This window comes from Bos javanicus, chromosome 1 (genome assembly GCF_032452875.1).
Source record: "Bos javanicus breed banteng chromosome 1, ARS-OSU_banteng_1.0, whole genome shotgun sequence".
NCBI lineage: Eukaryota > Metazoa > Chordata > Mammalia > Artiodactyla > Bovidae > Bos > Bos javanicus.
The window spans coordinates 42,968,796-42,984,937 of record NC_083868.1 but is presented as its reverse complement, the minus strand read 5'-3'; the positions used below and the strand labels follow the sequence as shown (position 1 = coordinate 42,984,937).

The 16,142-nt window shown below is 37.2% G+C and overlaps 1 protein-coding gene across 1 annotated transcript; it reads right to left on the bottom strand.

The window, feature by feature from the left end:
* Positions 1–12,251: 12,251 nt before the first annotated feature.
* On the bottom strand, positions 12,252–13,281 carry LOC133254308 (olfactory receptor 5K4-like). The gene has a single exon (XM_061428556.1). It carries the CDS (start codon positions 13,185–13,187, stop codon positions 12,252–12,254), a length of 936 nt encoding a protein of 311 aa, XP_061284540.1. The 5' UTR covers positions 13,188–13,281.
* Positions 13,282–16,142: the final 2,861 nt, after the last annotated feature.

The following is a 16,142-nucleotide window of genomic DNA, read 5'->3' as shown; positions in this document are numbered from 1 at the left end:
GACTTATACTTCTTAAGACAGCTGCATGTTGTTACATGGAAAAGTACTGTTGATTCCTGTCCTACCTCCACTCCAGAGACCTGAGATGAGTCAAATTGTTTTCAGCGTCCTGTAAATGGTCCTTAATGACTTCTTCGATGATCCTACCAATTATCCTTAGTGACCTCTTGTGCAAACTGAGCCTTTTAATTTTAAGAAGAATATACAGAAAAAAGTTGTTCAAACTTATCAGTAAAAAAGTAAGGGTTTACATTTAAAGTGTATTAAGAAATTCATACAACTCAATAACAAAATTATAAACAATTGGATTTTTTTTTAAATGGGCATAGTAACTCAAAAGAAATTTTTTCAGAAACATTTAAATGTTCAACAGGAACATGAAAAGTTGATCAACATTACTAATCATTAAGGAAATGCAAATAAAAAGCATAATGAGATATCACCTCACATGTGTCAGAATGCCTATCATGAAGAAAACAAGAGATAACAAGCATTGGCAAGGATGTGGAGAAATGGGAAATCTTGTTCACTGTTGGTGGTAATGTTAATTGGTTCAGCCACTAAGGATAACAAGATAGAGGTTTCTCAAAAACTCAAAAATAGAACTACCATATGATCACAGAATTTCACTTTTGACTATTTACTCAGGAAATGAAAACAGGCTATCAAAGGGATATTTGCACTCTCATGTTTATTGCAGCATTATTTACAGTAGTCAAGATATGGAAACACTTTAGTGCCCATTAAAGGATGAATGGGTAAAGAAAGTGAGGTATTTCTATACAATCAAATATTGTCTAGCCCTGAGAAGATGAATATCCTGTCTTTTGTGACAGTATGGATGGGCCCTGCGGACATCATACAAAGTGCAATAAGTCAGATGGAAAAAGACATATACTGTATGATTTAATTTACAGGTGAATCTAAAAAAAATTCATAAAAGCAGTTGTTGGATACATGGGGATAAGGATTGAGGGAATAGGAGAGATGGTGTTTAAGGGCTGTTGTTGTTGTTTAGTTACTAAGTTCTGTCTTGACTCTTTACGATCTATGGACTGTAGCCTGCTAGACTCCTCTATCCATGGGATTTCCTAAGCAAGAATATTGGAGTGGGTTGCCATTTCCTTCTCCAAGGGATCTTCCAGACTCAGGGATACAACTCACATCTTGTGCATTGGCAGGCAGAGTCTTTATCATTGAGCCACCACAAACTTGCAACAAATAATTCCTAGAAATCTAATTCATTGTGTAGTGGATATAAACCAACAATATTTTATCATTGTCATCAAAATTATTAACAGACTAAATGACAACTCTGTGATGTGATAGAGTGCCAACTAATGCTTCAATAAATGGGAATAAATGGGAATCATATTTCTATTTACCATTTTGTCAAATCAATATGTTGGTGGTTTAGTTGCTAAGTCATGTCCAACTTTTGTGACCCATGGACTATATAGCCTGCCAGGCTCCTCTGTCCATGGGATTCTCCAGGAAAGAATATTGGAGTTGAAGAAGGAATTCATAGGGCCTAGACTCCATCGTAGGCCTGTTTATGCTGATCATGCTCGGCCACCTCTCCAGTGGACTCTGGACTCTGTGCTTAGTGCCTATGGAAACTACAATAGAAGGATAAGACCCCCTCTGGACAGGGGAATCTTGAAGATCACATCCAGGTTACTCATCGCCTAAGAGAAAATATACTCTAATCACCTCTGCCTCCAGACAGGTCATAAATTCTTTCTGTATCTATTGGAGTATAACCATAGGCTTATTGATTATTAACTGTTTGAACACCTAACGTTTGAATGATGGGGTTATTGTGATTGTATTTACCCTTCCTTTGTTTTATGTAAGTCTCAAGGAAATTGGGGTGGTGGGTTCGGACACGTACACATGGGTTATAAAAGATTTTCACAAATGCTGGTTGGGGTCCTTGGCTGAGAGGAGACTCTGCCTTGGGCCCGCTGGTGTAATAAACTGCACTCCACTATCTGCATTGTCCTTCTGAGTGAGTTTGTTTCCGGGAACGCGTGGCTATAACAGAGTGGGTAGCCATTTCCTTCTCCAGGGGATTTAAACTAACACAATGTTATGTGTCATATATATATATGTATAATATTATATATGCATGTGTATATTTATATAATCAAAATATCCTACACAGTTCATTAATCTGAATTGATTCATCTGTTATTTTTCTATTTCTGCAAAAATTATGTCAGATTTTCTGAAGTAGATACAACTAGATTAAAAGTTTCCCATAACCTTCAGTTTTGAGATCTATAAAGATCACTGAGTAGTTGAAATCTAACAACAATGAAAAAATGTGTAATAATTCATATAAATATGTATTAGTGGATGTTAATATTAAAAGTAAAAATAAATGAGAATACTTTTCTTGTGTAGCTTACACTGTAAAGTCTTCTAGCACCTCATTTTTGCTTCTTGATGTTAAGCCTTAGAATTTCAGAATATAAACCTTGGTCTCAAAAACATCTGGGATTAAAAAATGAAAATCTGGGAGACTACAAAGAGCTCAGAGTCATTAAGTATGTTTCTAACTATGGAAAGTTAAAAATTTCCATCAAATCCTAAAGGATTTGCTGCAATAACATCAGGGTATTTCTGTGGGGAGATTTAATCCATAAACATATAAAAATGACCTGTGAGATAATGAGGTTAAAGCAAATTATCTTCACTAAGGTTACTTAGTGAAGTAACCTAACATCATTCATTGATCACCTTGTTGATTATTATGTAACTGACTTCATTTAAAAATTCTCTTTGATTTACTACCTAGATGTGAAATGAGCAGAAAGAATGTCATATTGACTTGACCTTTGTTTTTGACAGGGAGAATTAATACGATTCATGAAATATGATTAGATTTTAAGATAAGGCTAAAAGATGTGGTATGGTCTTCAGTTTCATTCTGTGAGTTGGATTTGTTCTGCTGTTTTACAAAAATCTCATTGGAGACTCTGATATCATTATGTAATCCCACAAATGAATTACTGTGATGATTCTCCTTTCTTTTCAATTTGCCCCAACTGCCTTTATCTTTTTACCCTGTTTTGATTTTTTCCCACTTCATTCCACGAATCATTCTTCAGTATAATAATTGGTCAGTCCCATTTCCCCAACCACCATTAGTGTATAACCTTGAGAGGGAGGTGATTTTTCTGTTACTTTCATTCATGTATTTCCTACACCTTGAATAGTATGTGGTACTTTGCATCAAATTTTTGTCCCATGAATGAAAAAAATTATACTTCCTTGCTCAAGAATTTGAAAATGGTCTAAGTTTTCAAACAAACCCATTTTCCTTAATTAAGTATTCCAGATACTCTACATTATCTCTGCATCTTAAACTAAAGCTTGACTTTTTCTCACCTCAGGATACTGGCCATGTTTATCCCTTTACTGTTCCTTTATGCACCTGTTTCATTAATTTACTCTTAATGTTTCCCTCACCTAACCCCTTCTTTTCTCTCTCTTTTCTCCCAATCCTACTAACTCTTGATCTCAAATTAGATCTCCATGAGGGACTTTCCTGGGTTATTTAAATTAAATTGTTTTTTCATTTTCTTTCATTTACAAAATACTTATCTGTTTTTTTTGTGTGATGCATTTGCCACTTTACCCAAGTGTGACTTTATGTGTCTTGATTGAATATATTAGAGAATTGTGTAGTTGAACCTTCAGTCAATTCAGTTCAGTTCAGTTGCTCAGTCATGTCTGACTCTTTGTGACCCCATGGACTGAAGCACTCCCGGCTTCCCTGTTGAACCTTGTTGAATCTAACATGTTGACTTCAGGTAGAGGTAAAAAATCTTCCCCAATCATAATACTATTTAGTATAATCATTTAAAAAATGTCTGTCCTACCTACCAGAATATAAACTATCATTTGTTTTTTCTCTTATTGAAATACCGTTGATTTATGGTATTACATTCAGGTCATGTGTACAACATAGTGATTCAATATTTTTATAGGTCATACTACATTTAAAGTTATTATAAAATAATGGCTACTTCTCATGTTGTACAATACATCCTTCTGCATTTTGATTTTATACATACTAGTTCATCTGAATGCAAAGTTCCAAAGAATAGCAGGGAGAGACAAGAAAGCCTTCCTCAGTGATCAATGAAAGGAAATAGAGGAAAACAACAGAATGGGAAAGATAAGAGACCACTGTAAGAAAATTAGAGATACCAAGGGAACATTTCATGCAAAGATGGGCTCAATAAAGGACAGAAATGGTATCAACCTAACAGAAGAAGAAGATATTAAGAAGAAGTGGCAAGAATACACAGAAGAAATATACAAAAAGGATCTTAATGACCCAAATAACCATGATGGTGTGATCACTCACCTAGAGCCAGACATCCTGGAATGTGAAGTCAAGTGGGCCTTAGGAAGCATCACTGTGAACAAAACTAGTGGAGGTGATGGAATTCCAGTTGAGCTGTTTCAAATCCTGAAAGATGATGCTGTGAAAGTACTGCACTCAATATTCTAGCAAATTTGGAAAACTCAGCAGTGGCCATAGGACTGGAAAAGATCAGCTTCCATTCCAATCCCAAAGAAAGGCAATGCCAAAGAATGTTCAGACTACCACACAATTGCATTTATCTCACATGCTAGCAAAGTAATCCTCAAAACTCTCCAAGCTAGGATTCAACATTGAGTGAGCTGAGAACTTCAGAAGTTCAAGCTGGATTTAGAAAAGGCAGAGGAACCAGAGATCAAATTGCCAACATCTGTTGGATCATAGAAAAGGCAAGAGAATTCCAGAAAAACATCTACTTCTGCTTCATTGACTATGCTAAAGCCTTTGGCTGTATGGATCACAATAAACTGTGAAAAATTCTTAAAGACGTGGTGTTATCAAACCACCTTACCTGCCTCCTGCGAAACCTCTATCCAGGTCAAGAAGGAACACTTAGAAATGGACTTGGAACAACAGACTAGTTCCAGATTGGGAAAGAAGTCTGTCAAGCTATATATTGTCACCCGGCTTAGTTAACTTATATGCAGAGTGCATCATGTGAAATGTTGGACTGGATGAAGCCCAGGCTGAAATCAAATTGCTAGGAGAAATATAAAAAACCTCAGATATGCAGATGACACCACCCTTATGGCAGAAAGTGAATAAGAACTAAAGAGCCTCTTGATGAAAGTAAAAGAGGAGAATGAAAAACCTGGCTTAAAATTCAACATTCAAAAAACTAAGACCATGGTATCTGGTTTCATCTCTTCATGGCAAATAGATGGGGAAATAATGGAAACAGTGATAGAGTTTATTATTTTGGGCTCCAAAATCACTGCAGGTGGTGACTGCAGCCATGAAACTCAAAATGCTTGTTCCTTGGAAGAAAAGCTATGACACACCTAGACAACATATTTAAAAAGCAGAGACATCACTTTACTGACAAAGTTTCGTATAGTCAAAGCTATGGTTTTTCCAGTAGTCATGTATGGATGTGAGAGTTAGACCATAAAGAAAGCTGAAAACTGAAGAATTGATGCTTTTGAACTGTGGTGTTGGAGAAGACTCTTGAGAGCCCCTTGGACTGCAAGGAGATCAAACCAGTCAATCCTGAAGTAAATAAGAACCCAGTTCATTTCTGAAATTAGGTAATGTTATTTCTTTTATAATATTTCTATACACTTTTAATAAAAATGTGTATATTTAAGATGTACAACATGATTTAATATATACATAGAACAGTTATTACTCCAGTCAAGCTAATTTACATATCACCCCCTCACATAGTTACCATTTGTGTGTATGATGAATGCACTTAGTCTAGTCTTAGCAGTTCTGACTGATCGGTTTTTATATTTTCTAATTCCTTCTTAAAATTCTTACTGTATTCATATATTCTGTTTCCTAATTCAGTTAGCATTATTATTACTAATGCTTTGAACTCCTTATCTGGTAAATCATTTATTTCTGCTTCATTAGTTATTATTTCATGGATTTTGTCCTGTTATTTAATTGGGACAAATTTGCCTGTCTCCTCATTTTTGCTTAACTTTCTCCCTTTCTGTGAAATTAGGTGAAACAGTTACTTACTTTGGTCTTAAAGTGGTGTCCTTTTGTGGGAGCATGCTTGTACAGTCTGCGTATGCCTAGTAGCTTTGGTGGGGAATCTGCATCTGACTTAGCATTTTCTCTGGATGTCCTGACAGTTATCACCTTGGTAGCAGGCAGGGCTGGAGGTGAGAAAGTTGGAGCCAGAGGTGTCAAGTCTGAGGTAGCTCTGCTCCTTCTAAGTGTGGGTTCTCTCCCTCCCAGCACCAGTGCCCTCATCCCAGAGGGAAGCAGTGCTGGAGCTAGAGGAGCTGGAGTGGATACTCTGCATGGGTCTGGTAAGAGCTATGGTGGTTCTGGGCTTATTCAGAGTTGCAGAATGCTTCTGATGCACTGCCTTTTTAAACACCATTAGTTGCTGTCCCACCTCTTTCAGGGACTTCCCTGATAGCTCAGTTGGTAAAGAATGTGCCTGCAATTCAGGAGACTCTGGTTCTATTCCTGGGTTAAGAAGATCCCTTGGAGAAGGGATAGGCTACCTGCTCCAGTATTCTGGCCTGGAGAATTCCATGGACTGTATAGTCCATGGTTTCACAAAGAGTCTGACACAACTGAGTGACTTTCACTTCACTCACCTCTTTCAGATGTGTTCAAGATCCAAGCCTACTCCATCTCTCACAACTGAGTTTTTCCGTCAGCCACAGCAACCCTTGCTCTAGCACGGAGCTATGCAGTAGAACAAGCAGGGATGAAACAAGTGCTCAACTCAGGGCAGTCATGGGAAATCTGCTTCCTCTATCTTGCTTTGGGAGCAAGCAAGTATATGCATGCTCTTCATAAGCAGTCTAGCTTTCTTATAGCCTTCCTGGTAGTTCTACTGCTTTTCAAACCAGGTAAGGGGACTCCACTTCTCAGTGTTACAACCCTGGACTAGAGTATCCAATATGTTGCCCCAACTACTCACTCCCCAGAAAGTATCGCCACTTGTGTAATCCCTCTTTTCTTCTCTGTCCCCTCTAACAGATGCAAGTCCTGATCTGTTCACTTCTCTTACCTTCCTATCTAATTCCATGTGGTTCTGTCTTACAGCCTTGGTTGTACAAGAGTCTGTCAGTCTCCAGTTTGTTTTCAGTGAGAATTACTTTGCGGTGCTAAGTCACTTCAGTTGTGTCTGACTCTGTGTGACCCCAGGGACGGCAGCCTAGCAGGCTCCCCCGTCCCTGGGATTCTCCAGGTAAGAACACTGGAGCGGGTTGCCATTTCCTTCTCCAATGCATGAAAGTGAAAAGTGAAAGTGAAGTCTCTCAGTCGTGTCTGACTCCTAGCGACCCCATGGACTGCAGCCTACCAGGCTCCTCCGTCCATGGGATTTTCCAGGCAAGAGTACTGGAGTGGGGTGCCATTGCCTTCTCTACATATAGATATATTTTGATGTGTTCATGGTGGGAGATGAGGTCCACACCCTTCTAGTTTGCCACATTGATCACTTAGAACTGTCTTTTTTTATTGTGCAGACTAGATAAGGTAGTAATAGACCTCTTTGTGTATGCATGTATATATGTGAGTATATAAACAGAAAGGAGGCATAAAAATTTAGTAAGAGAAGAGTTAGTTAATAAATGCCATTTAGCCATAAAATCAAATTTTAATTTTTACTTCACAACATTATAGAATGAATTCCAGTTGAGTAAAAGTGCTATGTATAAAAACTTAAGGTGGAAAAAATATGGTGTAGATTTATAGGATATCTCTGAATGAGAGGAAATTTATAAAGTTTAACACAAATGGAAGAAACAGTTAATCAATCGATGGAAGACTATTCATTAAACAACCCTTTGTTTCCTGATTGGTTTACTTTGCTCTTCCTGTTTTATTTGGGAATTTACTTTTGGATAATCTCATTTTTTCATTTATCTATAAAGCAACAGTTAGAACTGGACATGGAACAACAGACTGGTTCCAAATAGGAAAAGGAGTATGTCAAGGCTGTATATTGTCACCCCGCTTATTTAACTTATATGCAGAGTACATCATTAGAAATGCTGGACTGGAAGAAGCACAAGCTGGAATCAAGATTGCCAGGAGAAATATCAATAACCTCAGGTATGCAGATGACACCACCCTTATGGCAGAAAGTGAAGAGGAACTAAAGAGCCTCTTGATAAAAGTGAAAGAGGAGAGTGAAAAAGTTGGCTTAAAACTCAACATTCAGAAAACGAAGATCATGGCATCTGGTCCCATCACTTCATGGCAAAGAGATGGGGAAACAGTGGAAACAGTGTCAGACTTTATTTTTGGGGCTCCAAAATCACTGCAGATGGTGACTGCAGCCATGAAATTAAAAGACGCTTACTCCTTGGAAGGAAAGTTATGACCAACCTAGACAGCTTATTAAAAAGCAGAGACATTACTTTGCCAACAAAGGTTCATCTAGTCAAGACTATGGTTTTTTCTGTGGTCATGTATGAATGTGAGAGTTGGACTGTGAAGAAGGCTGAGCGCCAAAGAATTGATGCTTTTGAACTGTGGTGTTGGAGAAGACTCCTGAGAGTCCCTTGGCCTGCAAGGAGATCCAACCAGTCCATTCTGAAGGAGATCAGCCCTAGGATTTCTTTGGAGGGAATGATGCTAAAGCTGAAACTCCAGTACTTTGGCCACTTCATGCAAAGAGTTGACTCATTGGAAAAGACTCTGATGCTGGGAGGGATTGGGGGCAGGAGGAGAAGGGGACGACAGAGGATGAGATGGCTGGGTGGCATCACTGACTCGATGGACGTGAGTCTGGGTGAACTCCTCGAGTTGGTGATGGACAGGGAGGCCTGGAGTGCTGCGATTCATGGGGTCGCAAAGAGTCGGATACGACTGAGCAACTGAACTGAACTGAATTCTTAATTTGCAACCAAATTATTTCAGTTACTGGTACTTCATTATATATTTTAATATATAATACATCAAGTGTGTTTGCTTATTTATTATTATTTTTCTACAAAACTTTTAGAATTAATTTTGCCACTTTCCCAAAGAAGTCCTCCTTTGATGTTTATTTGAGTTGAATTAATATGTGGATTATTTTTGGATAAAAAAGCCAAGTAAAGTTACATGTTCAATTCATGCCATATACTAAATAGTTTCCAGGAAGACTCAAAGGTCAAATGCACACTATCACACACACAAAAAAGGAGGAAAACAAGGGGGAGGAAGAGGAGAAAAAAAATACAAAAGAAGGAGAAACAAATATTGGCTAATAGTAGAATTTGGATTAAGAAAAGAAATCTAAACAAAAGTATGTGAAAAAGAAAAGAAAAGAAATCTAAACAAAAGTGTGTATTTTAAAAATTAATAAATATATCAATTTTATAATTTTATTAATTATAAATAAGACAAACAAATATGAAAATACTATCAGCACACAGAGAAATCATTTACCACTAATAGTCACAACACTTTAATATTTTTTCTCTATAAACATTGGTACAAATAAATGAGGAAAAAAATAGTAAGACAAAGAGAAAGTGAATAGAAAATTCATAGAAGTAAAAATGGCCAGAAAACAAATAAAATATTAATATATTTCAGCATTACTGGAAAATTAGACAAAAAACTGCCTTCATTAATACTTCTCAGAATGCTTATTGAGTATATTTTATGTAAGTTGCTATTCTATGTTCCATAATATATAATATGATTGATGCCTTCAAAAAGGTGAAGGACCTTAATCACACTTCAGGTTAAAGTAGATCTGAATCTACTGTAGCCAACTTGCTATAATTTGTTGTTAATTATTCTACAAAATGTATATGTGACTGTGAGTGTGTGTGTGTTTATTCCTTCTCACTCCTTTTCCCCCCATTCTTGGAATTGTATCTAGATCAAACTTCATTACTTTAAATATAGATTACTGCACAGTTAGGGGCTTTCCAGGCTGTGCAGTGGTAAAGAATCCGCCTGCCAGTGCAGGAGGTGCAAGAGACTCAGATTTGATCCTTGGATCAAGAAGATTCCCTGGAATAGGATATGGCAATCCACTCTGATATTCTTGCCTGGAAAATTCCATGGACAGAGGATCCTGACGGTCTTACAGTCCAAGGGGTTGCAAAGAGTTGGATACGACTTGAGTGAGATAGTTAACTTAGGCGGGTTGATGAGTCCAAGCCTAAGGCCCCTTTAAGGAGGAGGTAAACATTCTTTCTTTTTCACTTTCTTTTGTCAGAAACAAGTTGGTCTCATAGGCAACAGTATCACTTGTTCAAGGACACACCTTTTTTGAGCTTCAGATGTATGTTATGGGAGAAGGTCTGGGTAAAAACTACAGTTTTTAGCTCTGAGTTAACCTGGAAAATCCCATGGATGGAGGAGCCTCGTAGGCTGCAGTCCATGGGGTTGCTAAGAGTCGGACACGACTGAGCAAATTCGCTTTCACTTTTCACTTTCGTGCATTGGAGAAGGAAATGGCAACCCACTCCAGTGTTCTTGCCTGGAGAATCCCAGGGACGGGGGCGCCTAATGGGCTGCCGTCTATGGGGTCGCACAGAGTCGGACACGACTGAAGTGACTTAGCAGCAGCAGCAGCAGCAACCTGTTCTTTCTGGCTAATCTTGTTCTGATGTCAACCCAGGATGTACGTTACAGGAAAGGGTCTGGGCAAAATTCTCGTAGCCTTGACATATTTTTTAATCTATTTTCAGCAGCTGGTTGAGAAGTATATAAGGCCCCGCTTAAACTAGTGAGGCGGGTATTCTCCTGCCCCCTTCCAGTGCCTCTTGCTGGACACTTTCTCTATCCCTTTTACTTTAATAAATTCTACACAAAGCTCTGAGTGACTGAGACTGTCTTTGGTCCCAGAGTTAAATCTTCTCATTTGGAGACCATGAATCCAGTGACACTGTTCACCATAAGCTATCATGAACAACTGAGCACATGCTCACACATGCAATTAGTTAGCTTGCTTCTAGTCTCTCTCTCCCTCAAACTCATCTACTTGTGTCTACCAGGTCAGTTTTCTGAATAAGAATTATCATTTCAGTCTGCCAGAAAATTTTAAGTGTTTCAAACAGTCTACATAGAATCAGATATAATGTTTTCCATTAGCTAAACAAGGTAAATCAAGGCAAATTCTTCTAAACATTTAATTTTGATTCTTTGTTGAGTTATTAAGTTGAAAATACTGATCTGAGACAATTCTATAAGAATAATCTTCTGCTGCTACTGCTGCTAAGTCGCTTCAGTCGTGTCCAACTCCGTGAGACCCCATAGACGGCAGCCCATCAGGCTCCCCCGTCCCTGGGATTCTCAGGGCAAGAACACTGGAGTGGGTTGCCATTTCCTTCTCCAATGCATGAAAGTGAAGAATGACATTGAAACATGTAAAATATCATGTAAGAAACGAGTTGCCAATCCAGGTTCGATGCACGATACTGGATGCTTGGGGCTAGTGCACAGGGATGACCCAGAAGGATGGTATGGGGAGGAAGGAGGGAGGAGGGTTCAGGATGGGGAACACATGTATACCTGTGGCGGATTCATTTTGATATTTGGCAAAACTAATACAATTATGTAAAGTTTAAAAATAAAATAAAATTTAAAAAAATAAATAAATAAAAATAAAGTAAAAAAAAAAAAAGAAAGTGAAGAATGAAAGTGAAGTCACTTAGTTGTGTCCTACTCTTAGCGACCCCATGGACTGCAGCCTACCAGGCTCCTCCGTCCATGGATCTTTATATAAATCGTTGGTTTAAAGATATATGAATGAAATTCAAAATTGTCTGGCAGATCTTAATCCAAATTCCACAAATACCAGACTAAATCAGGAGGAAACTCAATAATAACTTTTATTACCAGCAATGGCACCCCACTCCAGTACTCTTGCCTGGAAAATCCCATGGACGGAGGAGCCTGGTAGGCTGCAGTCCATGGGGTCGAGAAGAGTCTGACACGACTGAGCGACTTCAATTTCACTTTTCACTTTTCACTTTCCTACACCGGAAAAGGAAATGGCAACCCACTCCAGTATGCTTGCCTGAAGAATTCCAGGGACGGGAGCCTGGTGGGCCACTGTCTCTGAGGTCACACAGAGTCGTGACTTAGCAGCAGCAGCAGCAGCAGTCTAATGAATTATAGATTAATATTTTATATAAGAATACAGTTTTCATTTTCTGTGTCCCTTAATCTATAAATCATTTTAATAAAATCAGTTTTCCATAGAAGATTAAGTTTGTTTAAGAATATTACAGGTCCTCATAATTTTTTTCAGAACATTTATCACTTCCTTATTTCTCAGGCTATAAATAAAAGGGTTTAATAAAGGAATTACTATTGTGTAAAAAATTGCCACTGGTATATCTTTATCCCCTTCTTCAAATGGTCGAATATACATGAGAAGACAAATGTAGAATATTGAGACAGATAGAAAGTGGGATGCACAAGTAGATAAGGCTTTACCTCTCCCTTCTCTGGATTTCATTTTGAAAACAGTGAAAAGAATGTAAACATAAGAAATCAAGACAGTGGCAATGGTAATGATTTGAATTGGCATTGAAAAAATATATATCATTAGTTCATTAATATAAGGGTCAGTACAGGAAAGTCTATATAGTGGAAGAATGTCACAGAAAAAGTGGTCAATTTGACTAGATCTACAGAAAGTTAACCTCAGTAGAAGTCCTACATGAATCATAGAATGCAGGTTACTAGCTATGTAGGCTCCTGTGGTCATCTGAATGCAGAGTTTCTTTGACATCATAGTGTGGTACTGCAGTGGTTTGCAGATGGCCACATAGCGGTCATAGGCCATTGCTGCCAGGAGAAAGCAATCTGCAGTTTCAGCAAGGCAGAGAAAATAAAATTGTACCATGCATTCATAGAGGGAGATCATTCTGTCTTTAGAAAATAAATTCTGTAGCATCTTGGGGGTTATGGCACTGGAGCAACAGAAATCCATCAGAGCGAGGTTACCCAGAAAGAAGTACATTGAAGTGTGAAGATGACGTTCCATAAAAATCAATGCCACCAGACCAAGATTGCCCACCATAGTGATCAGATAGATGGTAAGAAACACCTGAAACAGAAGGGTCTTCAGCACTGGATGATCTGTAAGTCCTTTGAGAAAGAACTCAGTTGTCAAAGATTGGTTTTCCTTAGCCATTCCTGGCTTTTCAGCTGGGATAGAAATGGCACAGAAATGAGATTCTAAATTAGAAAGTATCTAGTTCTTTCCTCTAATTTCCCCACATACAAAAAGAAAGAAGCTCATCTTTAATCATCCTGTGCTGTGTCCTGAATACTAGTACATGCATAGTAGATTAAGTCTGTGAGAATAAAAGTATCACAGACTGTGTACTGAGGGGTAGTCTAGAAATCCTGTGTAAATTCTCAGGGCAGAAAACATTTTTATGCATGAATTATCTAATGCTGATGTACTAATTCCTGGTTAATATATATAATTTGCCATTTCCAAAATTAGAAGACAAAAAAATTTTATGGTGTTTTTTTCTCCAGGAAAAAAAATTTTAAATACAGTCCTATGGGATTGATGTGGTGTTTGAAAATAAATTAATTTAGACATTTAAAATGTCTAATTTTAAAAACTTCCCAGAATCATAGTTGGCTTTAAAAATTATTTCTCTTGCTTAGTATCCCTTTATCAAGGGATAATTTAAAGGAAGACATTTTAAGCCTTTAAGACAGTAAGAATATAGAAATTTTAGAAGTTTTATTAATAGGTTAATTTTGTTATCATTTTTATATTTATTTCATCACATTTTGGATCCTGCTACTATGGTGGTATGGCATATGCCCTCAAGAAGTTATTATTCTTAATTACTCATTTATCCTAATACTTCCTGTCTTTAGGTTTAACTCCTAAATACATGTTTAACATTATGAGATTATGATGTTACCAAGTCTCCATTCAAAGTATTTATATAAATACCTATCTTGTACTCTATTATGGGATTCCTAGGTGGCTCAGTGGGTAAAGAATTCATCTGCAATGCAGGAGACAGGGATTCGATCCCTGGATCTGGAAGATTCCCTGGAGGAGGGCATGGCAACCCACTCCAGCATTCCTGCCTGGAGAATCCCATGGATAGAGTCTGGCGGGCTACAGTCCATAGAGTTGCAGAGTCGGACACAACTAAAGTGATTGAGCACAGCACACACACTCTGTTATACCTCTTCTAAGCAACTAGTGTCATTTTGGTGAATCCCATGGAGGTTCTACATTTATTATATGATTATGTTTACAAACTCATCATTTCCTTCTAATGCACTATATATTTATTGAAATTCACTGATCACCCAGATTTATTATAAATTACTGTAATAGTTATTATTACAAGAAGGATAAGTTTTAAGGAATGGTAAAATCATATTTCTTCTTTTCCATAAATTGATAAAATCTTTGGTTTCTGAATTTTTCAAATAAATAATGTTGGAGAAGAACCTGAAAGTTCTTCAAAGTATGTTACCTTAAAAATATTTCATTTAACTTTTTCCCTTTCTTATCCTTGTCTGTTCTGAACTTAATACATTGTTTTTCTTTTTGTTCACATAGCATCATGAGGTTTTCTGGAGTTTTATCACTAGAGGGCTGTAAAATGAGTAAAATATGTTTGCCCTTTATAATGTAGATCTATAGCAGTTTTTGAAAAATCTTTCAGAATTAAAGTATTTTATGAAAACTTAGTAAAAATATTCAAAGACAGTGTTTTATTATTTTAGCAATACCTGATGGTGAGTCAACTGAAGTTACTTGTCATGTGGACTATGGATTAATTTTCAATAATCATATTTTATAGAGAAGATATTGGATCAGAGTAGTCCTGAGTGAAAACTCATTTTCTCTTCCCCAACTTGAAACATACATTATTATATAAATTAAACTGAATTAGAAATCAGTTTACTTTATCTCCCAGAATTATTTTACGGAATTCTTTATAGCCTTACCTGTATATCTGCTGATAAGACAGTGGTCCTTTTGCAGTCAAAATAGGTACTGTGTCTTGTTATGGCCTTTCATAGTGTCTTCAATTTAGAGAGAAACCAAGAAAATTATTAATTAGATAATATGAGTAACCAATTAAAAATGCTGACATTTTAGGAAAATGGGTGTTTCTGCATTTTAACATTTTAAATAAATTAGAAATTTGTCCTCATATTTTGAGTTCACTGATATTTTATAGTATGTAATTGGCCACCTGATATTATTTGTTTTTAGCAAAATTAATATTAAAACCTTGGTCTTGAAAACATTTGGGAATCAATTATGAAAATTTAGAACACTCCATCCACCAATATGTCAGTGACAATAATTATATTAGCCTTGGAGCAAAGTAAAAGTTTTCCATTGATTCTAAAGGGATTTCCTTGGTATCTGCATCAGTGTTTCTGCAGAAACTCTTAATCTGAGAGACATAGTTCCCAAAACAAAGGTAAACCAAAGAGCATCAATTTAAGATGGATATCTTTTGAAAGTCTGAGGTTAAATCAAATGGCCATCTTTAAAGCTAGCTTAAGGATCATGTTGATTTTTCAAACACTTGATCAAAATAAAACTGTGATCTAGGTATACGGGAACACAAAGAAGGGCATAACTTAGAGCTAAGAGATGGCATCACAAAGAATTCCAATGATTCTTCAAGGAAAAGCTAAATTTCACTAAGCAGAAAATGTGTGGTGAGGTATAATAGGAAGAAACAGCATATTTAAGGAATAGAGAGTAAATCTGGGTAGCCAGAGACTGTGTGTATTCTAGGAATAGGAGGGGCTGAGAGGTTCTGGTTGTAACTGGTTCTGTTTTTGACACCCTCCATTTTGCTGACATTGCTCTCTCACCAAGATAACTTCTCCCTTCCTAATTGCCAAATTGAAATGCATTTTTCAATTATTATCTTAATTAGCTATACGTTAATAATTAGTCACTGTTGATCACACTCTGATACTCATTGCCTCCTCAGGATTCTATGATAATAATTTTTATTCCTGCATTTCTGCCTTTTTTCTCAGTGTTATATTAGATCCCTGGGAGTTGGTGATGGACAGGGAGGCCTGGCGTGCCGCGGTTCATGGGGTCGCAAAGAGTCAGACACGACTGAGCAAC

Excerpts from the sequence above, each read along its gene's own strand:
- LOC133254308 (XM_061428556.1), bottom strand. The coding sequence starts at position 13,187 with ATGGCTAAGGAAAACCAATCTTTGACAACTGAGTTCTTTCTCAAAGGA.